Source organism: Alnus glutinosa, chromosome 12 (genome assembly GCF_958979055.1).
Source record: "Alnus glutinosa chromosome 12, dhAlnGlut1.1, whole genome shotgun sequence".
NCBI lineage: Eukaryota > Viridiplantae > Streptophyta > Magnoliopsida > Fagales > Betulaceae > Alnus > Alnus glutinosa.
Window position 1 is genome coordinate 19,449,861 of NC_084897.1, and position 14,846 is coordinate 19,464,706.

General features: G+C 34.4%; 3 protein-coding genes across 3 annotated transcripts; all 3 read left to right on the plus strand.

Moving 5' to 3' along the window:
• Positions 1 to 1,286: 1,286 nt before the first annotated feature.
• On the plus strand, positions 1,287 to 3,310 carry LOC133852499 (uncharacterized). Its single transcript, XM_062289267.1, has 2 exons — positions 1,287 to 1,812; positions 2,194 to 3,310. The coding sequence occupies exons 1-2, from the start codon at positions 1,415 to 1,417 to the stop codon at positions 3,107 to 3,109; spliced, it is 1,314 nt and encodes a 437-aa protein (XP_062145251.1). The 5' UTR covers positions 1,287 to 1,414; the 3' UTR covers positions 3,110 to 3,310.
• Positions 3,311 to 6,138: 2,828 nt separating this feature from the next.
• On the plus strand, positions 6,139 to 10,077 carry LOC133852622 (aspartic proteinase NANA, chloroplast-like). The gene is made up of 4 exons (XM_062289391.1): positions 6,139 to 6,211; positions 6,842 to 6,987; positions 8,690 to 8,837; positions 9,836 to 10,077. Exons 1-4 carry the CDS (start codon positions 6,139 to 6,141, stop codon positions 10,075 to 10,077), a joined length of 609 nt encoding a protein of 202 aa, XP_062145375.1.
• A 1,012-nt stretch (positions 10,078 to 11,089) lies between these two features.
• LOC133852106 (pentatricopeptide repeat-containing protein At3g12770-like) lies at positions 11,090 to 13,656 on the plus strand. Its single transcript, XM_062288783.1, has one exon. It carries the CDS (start codon positions 11,252 to 11,254, stop codon positions 13,610 to 13,612), a length of 2,361 nt encoding a protein of 786 aa, XP_062144767.1. The 5' UTR covers positions 11,090 to 11,251; the 3' UTR covers positions 13,613 to 13,656.
• The last annotated feature ends 1,190 nt before the right edge of the window (positions 13,657 to 14,846 follow it).

Genomic DNA, 14,846 nt, shown 5'->3' on the forward strand with positions numbered 1-14,846 from the left:
CCCAAATCTCAGTTCAAACTAGATTTCGAACGAGATAAAAATTTTACCAATTCGAACTAGTAAATGGCCCACTTCGAACTGGTTTCGGCAAATTTTTGTAAACCGACATTTGTTTAGTGTAATATAAATATATGTTATGGCCGGATCGGAGAAAAAGAGGAATATAATTTTGTTTGTGGAATTATCGGTCATGTACATAATAAAGGCCAGGATGAATAGATCGATAAGCAGAATATGATTCTAAAATTAAGAAAATACGTTCCTTGATAGCTACATATCTTGAAGAAAAGTATATATGTGAAGACAAAGAACTTAAAAAGTTGCGGAGACATGGATGGAGAATATGTATATATATATATATATAGCTATTGGAAACACTCGTACATGTTAGCTATTGGAAACACTCGTACATGTTAGTTATCATGTATACACTAAAATTTTCTAAAGATTCTTCTCAATCTTTTCATTGGAAGTGACTGAATTCCTCCATATCCCAACTCTTATCCAGTTTGGAGCAGACCTTTTTCGGATTCTTGCATTGTACGTAGTTAAGCTGACTCTCTTGCTTTTATTTATTCTTTGACAAAAACTTTCCTTGTCACTCTTGATTTTAATTTCATTATTTTATTAATTTAGTGTATTCTTCTTTTAATTTTTTTTTTCAATTTCACCCGTATGTTAAGATTTTTCGTTAAATGCGGTCAAAATTTAAAAAAAAAAAACATTTTTTTTTAAATATATGTACAAAAGAAATTCTAAAATTCAGGTATAAGTATTTTTACAAATTTCGTTAAATCCTATCCAACGCCTAAATCCTTGCAAAAAAAAAAAAAATTCTAAAAAAAATGGGGTATCTTAGGAATTTGACACTCCTCTGTTAGGATTTAATAGAAAATTCTAACGAAGTGATGAAATTGAAAAAAATTAAAAGATTGACACTTTTAAAAGTTTGATTGCAAAAATGATGAAAGACCAGAAGTAGAAAGTGAAGTTTTTCTTTATTCTTTTATAGTGAATACAACGCATTCTCAGAGCGCAGGACCAGCAATATATAACCTGGAGTTTTTTTTATTAAAAAAAAAAAAAAAAAAAAAAAATCATTCAAGGGATGATAATGGAGGTCGGTCGCTATGGATGGATATTGGCAGAATATGATTCTTCAATTATGTTGTTGATCGAAGAACACGAAGGGAATCTAAAGGTGCATGAAAAAAAGTATTAATATTCTATACTCTCTTAAATATTGTCCACGCAATATAGTTGATCGATTCTTGTATCATGTGATCATGTCATGTAAGCCCAAAGGAAAATTATTTTTTCTATTTAAGGATAAGTTATGACACCTTTAGAAACTGAAGAAATAGTAGTTCTAATTAAGGTTCTTTGAGGTATCACTCAAATTTCTTAGAGATCGATGTCTCGGTATGGTTATGCGAATAGAGGCTACTCCTCCTACAATGGAGTTCCGCCACGTGCTAACGAATGGAGCGAAGCAAGCTACGCCTCCGATGATCATGTGTGCCGGCCGGTCATCGTCGATGACGAGGGCCGGAAAATGCCAATTGTTATGAGCATCCCCGGCGTCTATGACTATGAGCAGAGGTATGCTGCAAAAGTTGAGAGAGTTGTTGAGCATGTCCGTGTACCTGTATTCGCACAATTCAGAAAAAGCTCCTCCCCACCCAAGATTGAGCCTGCGGAGGATTATGGCTACAGATATAGCTCCCTGCCGCCAAAGGTTGAGCCAGAGAAAATGTATGGAAGATATAGCTCCCCACCAAAGAAGGAGACAGGGAAGGACTATGGACACAGGTGTTAGAATACTTATATTCTCTAATAAATTTGGTTTTATTCTATTTCCTTGTAGAGTTTACTCGATCTCTTTCTTATTTAGTTTAGAGTTTCTTGTTTAGCAGTACTCTTAATCCTTCTATAAACATTACACTGTAATACGAATAATACTATTTAGTAGACTGTTCCATGATTACATGATATGGCAATAAAAATTAGCCTTTGACATTTGTAAAAAAAACAAAAATATAGTGGTTGATTTTTACTTCTAGAATAGCATTATTCTTGTAATAAATTTATAATACACTTTATTGTAGCCCTAACACTTACATTATATTTAGTTTCTTTCACTGCTTTTGCTTTTTTCTCTTTTATAATATATCACGTCATATATTTCTACAGAATGCATAGCTCCCCACCAAAGGTCGAACCAATGAAAGACTATGGATATAAAGTGGATCAGCCAAGGAAAGATTATGGATATAAGGCGGAGCCAGTGACGGACTATGGATATAAGGCGGCTGAGCCAGTGAGAAACTACGGATATAAGGCGGCCGAGCCAGTGAAAGAGTATGGATATAAAGCTGAGCCAATGAAAGACTATGGATACAAGGCGGATCGGCCTGTGAAAGACTATGGATACAAAGCAGATCAGCCAGTAAAAGACTATGGATATAAGGCTGCAGATCCAGTGAAAGACTATGAATATAAGGCGGCGGAGCCAAGGAAAGGTTATGGATATAAGGCGGCTGAGCCTGTGAAAGAGTATGGATATAAAACTGAGCCAGTGAAAGACTACAATTATGGCGGTGACAAATGGCGCAGGCCTTCGAGTCCACCTGAAGATCGCCCACAAGAAGTTGAGGAATTCATCACCAAAGTCCAGACCGAAGCTAGCCGACCCAACAGGTTCCCTATAAATCCAGCGAACAGGCGCCAAATCCCTGTCGCAAACAGGAATAATGGTGACTATGATGATTACTACCGCAGGAATGATGCCGCCATGGAGCCAAGTCAACCAACCATGGTCACAACCGGAGGCCGGAGTCAGCCAGCTCGTGATGGCAAGCTCGGCAAACCTACTTCTGACATTGCCACCGCCATGGAGAATTTGAAGGAGGCTGCAACGGCTTTATCTGTCACAACAGGAGTACCATACAAAAGAAACTCCATTCCAGAAATCATTGACAGCAGGGAGGCTGCAAGGCGATACAGCAATTTGAACGTGCCATCTAGGCCCGAAACAACTGGTGAGACTTACACACCAACCATCACTAGTAAGGAGGCTGCTAAGAAGTATGGCGGCGTACCTGTTTGAGATATCCATGCTTCCTGCAGGGAGGTTAATTTGCATGGAAATGTTAGCCTACTCTATCAGTCTCTGTTTCCCCCCTGTTGTTTACCAAATAATTAGTATATCCCATGTGGCTTTATGAGTATATAATTAATCTTAATGGCATTCCCCTGAGGGCCTTCTTGTAGTAATTAAGCATATGCAATAAACTTCAGTATTTTCTCACTTTGTATATATTTAGTTAATACATATTAAACTGAAAATCTTAAGATATGATGAAATTGAAAGATTGATAAACTAATTAAATTGAGAGTTTTTAAGTTTAAAGTTTAAGAGGGTAATTATAAATATGATAAAAGTTCAGTAGGTTAAGTGAAATTTTCCTTTATTGTTTTGATGTAGGCATACTATTAAGTGAATTAAGCATTGTTCAAGATGTTGATTTGTTTTTTTTCCCCTAAGCACATTATATGGATTGTTAATGTAATGGTTTTGTTATTTTTCCATTTCTTTTTTCGGTTACTTATTCAGTTTTTTTTTTTTTTTTTAATTTGGTAAAACAAAAAAAAAATTAAGAATTGGTTACTCATTTAGTTATTTGTCAAAAAAAGAAAAAAGTGAAAAGTCTACGTACTCTCTTAAACTACCATTCAATTGATAATGTCCCCTCACCTAAACTTTTAATTAGAATAATGCCACTCTCAAAGACTCAAACTACCAAAAAATTGTTAAAAAGACAAAAATGTTCTTATAATTTTTTTAATAAAACAAAAATATCCCTATAAATTAAAAAAAAAAAAATGAAAGTTTTAATTTTAAAAAAAAAAAACAAACAAAAAAATTATTAAAAAAAACGAAAAATTTAATTTTTTTAAAAAACATAAAATTTTAACTTCTTTTAAAAAAAAATAAAACCAAAAAATATTGGTTCCCCTACTGGCTGCTGATCGAGTTTGTCATAGACTTACTTTTAGAGAAGGAATGGTCAATTTAATTGACAAGATAATGTGATTTACAGGTTCTTGCTAATGTTAAGATTGTCGGCATTGTTGAAAAAAAAAAAAAAAAAGAAAAAAAAAAGAAAAGAAAAGAAGAAAAGAAAAGAAAAAGAAGAAGAAAAGAAAAGTTATCTTTCTGGCATGTATGCTGGAGGCTTTAACAGGGCGGGATACTAAATGTTTGGTTTTTACCTCTTGCTTATTTTTTTGTCCATCTTCATATAAGAAATTGGCAAATTCATCATTGGGATGACCACATGAAACAATCATGTAATCTCACATATTCAATGATAAATTTACAAAAGAGATTGATAAAAAATGAATGAAAAAGTACACATATCCTCTCAAACTACCACTCAGTTGTCAATATGCCTCTCAGGACCCAAACTATCAATTGTGTCAATGTCCCACAATGACAAACATACCCTTCATTAAATTATTAAAATTATATATATATATATATATATATATATATATATATATATATATATATATATATATATATATATATAATATATTCAGTTTGGGCCACCCCTTTGATTTTCATTTTTCTCAAAAAAATTTCATTCTTTCAATCTTTCAAACTTTCAATTTTTTGTTTAAAAAAAAAAAACCCTTGTTTTTTTTAGCATTAGTTATATATATATATATAAGAATATATTTGTCTTATTGAAACTTTTTTAGGGTTATTTTTTTCTTTTTGTTCGTTTAGAGAGACATTGACATTTTTTGGTATTTTATGAAGGGACATTGACATAATTAGAAGTTTGAGAAACATATTGACAATGAAGTGAGAGTTTGAGAAAATGAATATACTTTTTCCAAATATAAATAAGATATGAATGTTTAAGGGTTTGTTTGGATGTGTGATTTTTTTGAATTGTATTCTATTATTCTTTATTATATTTAAAATTGTGAATACCGAGAAAATATTTTTATTTGAAATCATATTTGGATGGTTTAGAGAACCTGAGACAAAATTGAAAAAAATTGAATAAAATTTGAGTAGAAATTGAATTTAAAAAATCCACTCAAACATGTTTTTCAAAAATAATAAAATATAATTAAAAAAAAAAACGTGGTTTACCTAAACATGCCATAATATATCTCTTTTCCAAATTCTACCAAGAACATAAATGTTCAAATATGAATGCTTCTGCTTGCCATGATCTCTCAAAGATAAATTCCATGTCTAAACACTGGACCCTCTTGCCAGTTAAAGAAGGGTAGGTGCCTCTGGCCCTCTGGATTTGGAGACGGGTCATACAAAAGAAATTGAGGAAAAGTCTTAATTTTTAATTTTTCATGCACTAATCATAAAAGCAATTTGTTTCAAAAATATAACCTACTTACCTTAATTAACTGATGATGACTAATTAATTAATACCAGTGAAATGTAAATAATAAATTAATTAATACCACTATTCAGTCTATTCTATAGATCAGAATCCCCTACAATTTCAAAGAAATTTAAAATTCACAAATTTCTTTGAAATCAAGCCATTTTTTACATTAAAATGACGTGAAAAATGCTTTATATTAAATATATGACATATTAACGATGAAACAAAAAAAAAAAAAAAAAAATTCAAAAGGTTTTTTCTTCACTTTTAAAAAGATACTTATTTTTTACTAAATCGAAAGACAGTTTTTCGCTCAAAGATTTTATATGATATAAAGTGTAAGAAAAAAACCTGTAGCATTTTTCACGTAATTTCAATGTAAAAAAAACGGCTTGATTTCAAAAAAAATTGAGAATTTCAAATTTCTTTAAACACACATTGATCAACTAATGCTCCGTTTGTTTCGGCGTAAAATGATTTCTGGAAAATGATTTTGGCATTTTTCGGTGTTTGGTAGGGGCGAAAATAATAGTTAACCGGAAAATGATTTCGGTTTGACCAAAAATGTTTTGTAAATTTCGGAAAATGATTTACATTTTTTAAAAGTGTAAATCATTTTCCAAAGACGTCAGACGCATTCGACCCCTTTTAAACAACACAGTCGACCATCACCGAAATCTTGCCGGTACCGAAATCCGACTACCTCAGGTCAATGTCGCCGGATTCCGGCCGACTGACCGGATCTGGCCAGAACGGTCAGATTCCAGCAGTTCTGACAGTTTCCAGTCAGTATGCCGGAGTCCAGCCGTTCTGGGCCGGAATCCGGCCAACCCAGATTTTGACGAGACTGTCCGAATTCCGACCTTTTATCCTATAGCTAGAATCCGGTAAAAGTGGTCGAAATCCTGTCGGTTAGTGACGGAATCTCGTCTCTGGTGATTTTTATATTATTTTACATTAATATTTATATGTTTTGAATAAAAATTGATTTTTATAGGTTAATATGATTAAATAAAAATATAAAAAAATATTTGTGATTTTTCGTACGCACCAAATACCAATGAGTTTCCTGAAATCATTTTACAATAGAAATCATTTTACGTCGAAACAAACGGAGTATAAGAGCAAGACAATGGCTTTGAGAAGCCTCTCTTTACTGACCCTTATCATCCATCTTCTCATTGCCATCCCAAGATACTCCATTGATTCAACTCTCTTCCCCACAAATCTTCCCCTCGAAGAAAAGCATTCTGGAATAGCCCAACTCTCTAAAGCCCGCGCTCTTCATTTCAAACATTCCATGAATTTTACAGTGGAGAAAAAAACAGAGCAAGGCACTGAAACAGTAGTACAGCCTGGGATTTTGCTGGCTTGGAGTAGTCTTTACGTGGCTTAAATGTACGTTGGGTCAGCAGGATATGCTTCGTACTTGTTGGTCGACCCTGGTTCCGATGATACGGGGATTCAATCCGACGGCTGCAGCTACTGTTTCCCCCTCATCGGCGGGAATTTCAAGTACTACGAGTCCAAGACGTACCGAGCCGTGTCTTGTGATCATCCCGTGTGTTCCCAAAATATGCCACGAAGGTCTATCTGCCTGTACGAGTTTAATGGCCTTGTTTGAAAAAAATTTCACCCACTTTTATCTCCTTGTGTACTGTACAGGTCGAAAATGTACGAAATTTTTTATTTTATTTTTTTCCATTTTTCACCCCTAGCAAGACGTATATTTTTTCATTTCAACGCTTTTCAATTTTTTTTTGCTAGGGGTAAAACAAGAAAGTGAAAAATTCATTGTCAAGAATATGCGTATACATGACGTGCCTCAAAATGAATTCTTTCTTCTTCTTTTTTCATTTTTTACCCCTATCAAGATGTGTATTTTCTCACTTCAATGTTTTTCATTTTTTTTCTTGTCAGGGGTAAAATGAAAAAGTAAAAAATCTATTTTGAGCTGTACTTTTTTTTTTCATTTTTTACCCCTGGAAAGACGCATATTTCCTCACTTCAACGCTTTTCATTTTTTTTCTTGCTAGGGGTAAAACAGAAAAGTAAAAGATTCATTGTTAGAAATGTGCATATACATGACGTGCTCTAGAATGAACTGTTTTTTTTTTTTTTTTTTCATTTTGTACTCTTGTCAAGATGCGTATTTCATCACTTCATAGCTTTTCATTTTTTTTTTCTGCTAGAGGTAAAGTAGAAAAGTGAAAAATCTTTTTTTTTTAAAGCTGTACTTTTCTGACCTGTGCACTGTGCACAAGGACAATATACAGTGCGCAGAGAGGGGGAGAATTGGGTGGGGAGATTTTCAAGCAGGCCTATGTATACCGGAGGTAGTGTTCAAACATTTTTCAAAATTAATATATATATAATTTGTGGTTTGAGAATGTTAAATTTAAAAGGAAGGTATTAAATTTAAAATTAATATGTATATATTTATTCAGTGATTTGATAATATGTTTTAAATTGAAGGCATTATTGAATGAAGAGACTCTTACATAGGACAAAAAAAAAAGATAAGAGGAAGCTAAATTGACATTTAAAAGGCCCAGCTACTTCAAGCATTTAGTTTAAAAGTAATGCTTGAGTTTATGTATTTGTGTGTATTCTAGTTTGTACCGTGCACGAGCGTGATAGTGGGTTGTACGGTGTTAAACGCAACTAAACAACAGAAAATTTCAGGGCTCAATTGTATCCTAAACAAATATTTGTTGTTACCTTTTGCATACAATTTTCTGGTGAAGACAAATTATTTTTGAAGAAAAGCACCCTGGGAGCAATTTTTATTTTCTACTTTCTTTTATTTTTCTAACAAATCCTGAAAAAAAAAAAGAAAAAAAAAAAAAAGAGTCAAATTGGCATTTATAAGTGTGTTGTCTATTTCTGAACATATATCAAAACAGCTGCCGATTTAAAACTATAAAGAGTCCATATATTGTAGGCTAGTTTTTTAGACACAGAAATTAGGGTTTTTTGATTTAGTTTCGTTTGGTGCAAAACGCAACCAAACTACATATATATGTCTTCCTTCGATTCTATCGTAGAGAAATATTTGTTGTAATTCAATCCATACCAATTTGTCAGAATTGATGAGTGCAAATAATTTCTTCAAAAAAGCGGTTCAATAACGCACCTTAAAAGCATTTACTTGTTCTATTCTTCTCTCTTTCTGTTATGGGAGAAGGTCAATCCTAAGACAACTGGGTTCTTTCACCAACCTACGCTTCTCATACTGTCTCCCTTCATGGACCAATGAACAGGGAACCTACACATACTTGCACTTTGGCCCTGATGCACAAATAAGAGGAGAAGTACAAACAACGCCAATGCTGCCAGGAATTCCCAGATACTACGTGAGCATGTCGGGCATCTGTCGTAGGTATATTAGTAGTGGGCTTAGTGTTATGGGTATAATAGCATTGGGCATTTGCCTTAGTAGTATAACGGGCCTTTAGCCTTATTAGTTTGGTAAGCCTTTAAGTAGGTTTATATAAACAAAACCAGTAAATGGTTTTAAGTTGTAATTCAGTCTGGCTGAAAATGGAGGGAGAGTACCTCAAATCACTCACGGAGGTTTTAGGCATCCTCGAATTTGCCTAATTTCAGTATAATATCATTTTCCAATTTTATTGTTTTTCATTGTTATTACATTTCTTCCATTCCATTTCCATTTCAGTAATCTGCGTGTTACAGCATCAGCATCGATGCAATGCAGCATCTGATCGATCCGGCCGTGTTTAAGCTTAACGATGATGGTATTGTTAAATTACTTTATATTTCAAAAGTTTAAGTTGATATAAAAAAACTTCACATAAACCTTTTCAACTTTCATTCGATTTGAACTATCCCCCTAAAATTAAAAAACTTTGAATTTAAACTATTGAACTTCTAATTTTTTGCATGACCCCTCATCCGTTAGAATTTTCTGTTAAATCATAACATGCTTTGAAAATAACCAAAAATGCCCTGTTTTTTTCATTTAATAATAATTAAAAAAAAAAAAAAAAAAAAAAGTGGGTTTCTAACCCCTACGTCACTTTGGGTTAGCCGTGACCCACGCCGGGTCACAAGACATTGGGTCACCTCTTCTTTTTTTTTTTTGTAACTTTTTTGAATTTTAAATTTAAATTTTATAAAATCGTAAGTGGCATAAAGATCATTTCACCTCTTTTGCAATCTGATTTAATGCTAAACTAATGGTTAGGGGACATTGCAAAAAATAAGAAGGTCGATGGTTAAAATTGAGAGTTTTTGAATTTTACAAAGATTAGTTCAAATCCAGTGAAAGTTTAGGATGTTTTGTGAAGTTTCTTCTTTAATTTATATTCTAACACACGTGAATAATAGAAATAGTGTTCAATACTATGTTCAGGATGAATTTAATCATTTAGTTTATATTCTGACAGGTACGAGCGGTTTTGCTATTGATTCGGGAAGCGGGCAATCTTTTCTTGCTCTTGATGCATACAATGTTGTAAAAGTTGAGATGGTGAGGCACTTGATGAGATATGGGTGGAATCCTATAGAGGGAGAGCGAGTGCCGTATGATCTTTGCTTTAGAGTCATTTCAGCCGTGAATCAGACGGCCTTGCCATCTATGACTTTTCATTTTTTGGGAGCAGAACTTGTGGTGGATTCTAATTTCTAAAGCTGTCTTCCAAGTGTTTGAGAATGATGATATGTTTTGCATGGCTGTCCTGCCCATCAATGAACAGGGACCAAGTCTTTTAGGGGCATTTCAGCAAGCAGATCATCGGTTCTTGTTTGATGTTAGAGCATCTACAATGTCGTTTGTTCGAGAGACATGTCAATTTAATTGAAAGCTTAATGCCTCCAAGCAATTGTGATGGTTTTTGATAAAAAGATTAATAATCCATGATTCAAAAAAATGTCGTTCATTTATAAATTATTTATAGAAATCATACATTAAGGTGATTTAATTTTGAGAAAAGGTAGATATTATAATTCTATTCAGCATTCATCCAACAATACTGATTTGGCACTTCGAATTAACCATTGAATTTTTTTTTTTATCATTATTTAACAATGATTAATCTAAGGGTTGATTGGGAGTATTACATCAATATTATTGGATGAATATTGGATAGAATTATAATAACTAGTGTTTCTCTTTAATTTAGTCATTCTCTAAGTTATATACCAAAAAAAAAAAAAAAACATATCTATACCCACTATATCATCCAAAAATATAAAAATTAAAAAAAAAATATAATATTATTTAGTAAATTGTTATACGTCTGTTATACAATTTGATAATATTGCATTAAAAATCAACCCTTAAATGAATGATTTTCATTATCATGTAATCCCAATTAAATGGCATTTGTATAACACATTACTCAGAAAGTTAGTCACTCAATAAATATATGTAAGAAATCTTTTTACCCGATCTGTATTTTTTAGTTCTTACGGACTCGTTTGGGTGTGTGATCTTTTTAAAAAATATTTAAAATTATAAATATCGAGAGAATTTGTTTTTTGAAATTATGTTTAGATGGTATAAAAAATCTAAGACAAAATTTAAAAAAAAAAAAAAAATTAAATAAAATCTGAGTAGAATTTGAATACTTAAAATAAAAAAATAAAAAAAAAATACTTAGAAAATAATTGTCAACCGAACATGCCCTACATTACCGAACCCAGAAGCGAGAAAGTGACCGTTACTTCTGTTGCACTCTGTGAAGTGTGAAGTTACCAAATGCGAACGAGATTAGCGCGCATTTTGGTCAGCACAGAGTAGCTTATGGCTTTGAGACTTGTCCACTCCTCTATCTTCTCTAGCTTTACTCGTCCATTCAGTGATGCCCAACACAACCAACCATCGTCTATTTGTTTACAGATTGTTGTCGCTTTTGCAGGAATTGTCAAACAGCCTTATCAAGGTCAAGTCCATCCACACCCAGATTATCACCAATTCTATATCCAACGACCAAATTTTGGCTACAAAACTTATTAAGGCTTATTGTGATTTGGGTCACATGGGCAATGCCCGTCATGTGTTTGATCAATTTTCTGAGCCAAAAATCATTCTATGCAATGCCATGGTTGGTGGGTATGTAAGAAATGAGCGGTACAATGAGACCCTTGAGTTGTTTAAAATGATGGGGTCTTGCAATTTGGAAATTGATAGTTATACGTGTAATTTTGCACTCAGAGCATGCATGGGCTTGTTAGATTATGAAATGGGTAGGGAAGTAATTAGGACAGCAGTGGAAAATGGGGTTGAAAAGAATCGGTTTTTGGGGAGTTCGATGATAAATTTCTTGGTGAAATTTGGTAGTATTGATGAAGCGCGAAAGATCTTTGATGCAACGCCGGAACTGGATGTTGTTTGTTGGAATTCTATGATAGGTGGGTATGTGCAGGCATGCCATCTTAATGAGGCTTTTGATTTGTTTTTTGATATGCGTCGTTGGGGGACTAGGCCAAGTCCCGTAACTATTGCATGCTTAATTCAAGCTTGTACAGAAAAGAAGAATTTGAAACTTGGAAAATGTGTTCATGGGTGTGTATTTGGATTAGGAATGGGTGATGATGTTCTAGTAGTTACCTCATTGGTTGACATGTATAGTAAGATGGGTTATGTTGGAAGTGCTCAATCAGCTTTTGTTAGCATGCCCACGAGAAATTTGGTTTCATGGAATGCTATGATGTCTGGGTTTGTTCAAAATGGTTTGGTGCGAGAAGCTCTTGACCTCTTTCATAGGTTGATATCTAGTGGTGTCGGGTTTGATTCAGGAACCATGATTAGCCTCCTTCAGGGTTGTGCTCAAACAGCTGATTTAGATGGTGGAAAAATCCTCCATGGTTGTATGTATAGAAAGGGTCTCAATTTGAATTTCATTTTGTCTACTGCAATTGTTGATCTGTATTCCAAATGTGGTGCTTTGAAGCAGGCGTCCTTTGTATTTGACAGAATGAAGAATAGGAATGTGATTACTTGGACTGCCATGCTAGTAGGGTTAGCACAGAATGGACATGCCGAAGATGCCCTGAAATTATTTAGTCAGATGCAAGAAGAGGGAGTTGCAGCCAATTCTGTCACTCTTGTTAGTTTAATCCATTCTTGTGCCCACCTGGGCTCTTTGAAGAAAGGAAGAAGTGTCCATACTTGTTTACTTCGCCGTGGCTTTGCATTTGATGTAGTTAACATGACAGCCCTGATTGATATGTATGCCAAGTGTGGAAAGATAAATTCTGCAGAGAGGGTATTTGGCAGTGGTTCTGTTTGTAGAGATGTTATTTTATGGAACTCAATGATAACAGGCTATGGGATGCATGGCCATGGGCATGAAGCTGTTGTTGTCTATAGAAAAATGATAGAGGAGGGACTCAAACCAAATCAAACCACCTTTGTGGCTCTTCTAACTGCTTGTAGTCACTCGGGGCTTGTGGAAGACGGTATTACTTTGTTTCACAGAATGGAGAGAGACCATAACATTAGTCCCACTGAGAAGCACTATGCTTGTGTTGTGGATCTTCTTAGCCGGGCAGGCCGTCTTGAGGAAGCTGGGGCTTTTGTCAAACAAATGCCTTTTGAACCAGGCAGCGCTGTGCTTGAAGCCTTGCTGAGCGGATGTCGAACTCACAAAAACATTGATATGGGTATACAAACTGCAGATAGATTGCTTCATATAGATTCCATGAATCCTGGAATTTATGTTGTGTTATCAAACATATATGCTGAAGCAAGGAGATGGGATACAGTGAATTACATTCGAGGCCTCATGAGGACAAGGGGGCTGAAAAAAACACCCGGCTATAGTTTGATTGAAGTGGGAAACCAGGTGTATACATTTTTTGCTGGAGATTATTTTCATCCAAATTGGGCAGATGTTTATCAGTTTTTGGAAAGTTTGAGGATAGAGGTGGAGGCCTCTGGTTATGTGGCAGATACCAGTTGTGTTCTGCGTGATGTAGACGAGGCAATGAAGGTGAAGTTGCTTTGGGGCCACAGCGAGAGAATAGCTATTGCATTTGGTCTTTTAAACACACCAGCTGGGAGCTTGATTAGGATCACCAAGAATCTACGTGTTTGTATTGACTGTCACGTTGTGACCAAATATATATCGAAGATTGTTAAGAGGGAAATTGTTGTAAGAGATGCCAATCGTTTCCATCACTTTGTTGATGGCAAATGCTCTTGTAGTGACTACTGGTGATGAGGACATATTAATCTTTAGAGGCTACAAATTCCTTACTTGTTAATGTTTTTATTTTGAAAGAAAAAACAAAATACATCAAACCAAAACTTTAACAAACGGATCAAGCAATCATTCTTTATTCCACTACACATTTATTTTAATCAATATTCCGTTTGTTTCGGCGTAAAATATTTTTAACATTTTTCGGTGTTTGGTTGGGCGAAAATAATAGTCAACTTAAAATTGATTTCCGTTTAACAAAAAATACTTAGTAAATTTCAAAAAATGATTTACGCTTTTTAAAAGCATAAATCATTTTTTCCATACAGCAAATGCAGTTGACTCTCTTGTAAACAACGCAGTCGACCTTCACGCTCAAGCAGTCGACTATTGCCGGAATCTAGCAACCATCGTCGGATTCCGACAAGCCAGATTTTGGCACCGGTCAAAATCCCGTCGGTGAAATTTCTGCCGGAATATGAAGACGTCTGGCCACCGTAGTCAGATGCCAATAGACCAGATTCCGGCCAAACTGGTTGGAATCTAGCCATTTGTGTCGGATTCCGGCCAGCTGGCCGGGATTCGGCCGTTCTATGCCAGATTCCAGCCTCTTTGGCCGAATTTTGGCCGTTCTGGCCAAATTTCGACAACAGTAGTCGGAATCCTGCTGATTAGTGATGGAATCTCGTCACCAATGATTTTTCGTCATTGGTGATTTTTTCATACGAACCAAATGCTGGAAAATATTTTTAGGAAAATCGTTTTTTTTTCTGAAAAATGATTTCGTTGAAAATATTTTACGACAAAACTATTTTACGTCGAAACAAATGAAGCATAAGTGAATGAAAGATATTGTTTGGCACAAAAATATAAGTAAAAATTTGTATCAGGAATTTAACATGTTTTCTTTGCATATCTTAAATTTACCTAATTTAATAGTGCTGGTCAACAATAAAAACAAGTCTAAGATGCTTTTGCAAGAAATTATTAACAATGCAGTATTGTGGGTTTTTTTTATTGTTTTCCTATTATAAAAGAAGAAAATATATGTAGATTCACCATCAATAATTGTTGACTATAAACGTCCATATCAAACTTGGGTATATGGAGGAGGAAAGTGTGTATCCTTTGAAGTTTTTTCTCAAGCTTCCTCCTTCCTCAAGCCTTCCTCTCATCTCTCTTTCTCTCTCTTAAAATCTCTCAAGAACCCTTTCAAAATCACTCCCTAAACTCTCTCTTGGAATGGATGGAC

What these genes read in the sequence shown, in the direction of transcription:
- LOC133852106 (XM_062288783.1), top strand. Translation starts at nt 11,252, where the DNA reads ATGCCCAACACAACCAACCATCGTCTATTTGTTTACAGATTGTTGTCG.
- LOC133852499 (XM_062289267.1), top strand. Translation starts at nt 1,415, where the DNA reads ATGTCTCGGTATGGTTATGCGAATAGAGGCTACTCCTCCTACAATGGA. An exon ending in GGGAAGGACTATGGACACAG is followed by an intron (nt 1,813 to 2,193) that starts GTGTTAGAATAC and finishes ATATTTCTACAG; the next exon opens with AATGCATAGCTCCCCACCAA.
- LOC133852622 (XM_062289391.1), top strand. Translation starts at nt 6,139, where the DNA reads ATGTCGCCGGATTCCGGCCGACTGACCGGATCTGGCCAGAACGGTCAG. An exon ending in AGCAGTTCTGACAGTTTCCA is followed by an intron (nt 6,212 to 6,841) that starts GTCAGTATGCCG and finishes TTGGGTCAGCAG; the next exon opens with GATATGCTTCGTACTTGTTG. An exon ending in CCGTGTCTTGTGATCATCCC is followed by an intron (nt 6,988 to 8,689) that starts GTGTGTTCCCAA and finishes ACCAATGAACAG; the next exon opens with GGAACCTACACATACTTGCA.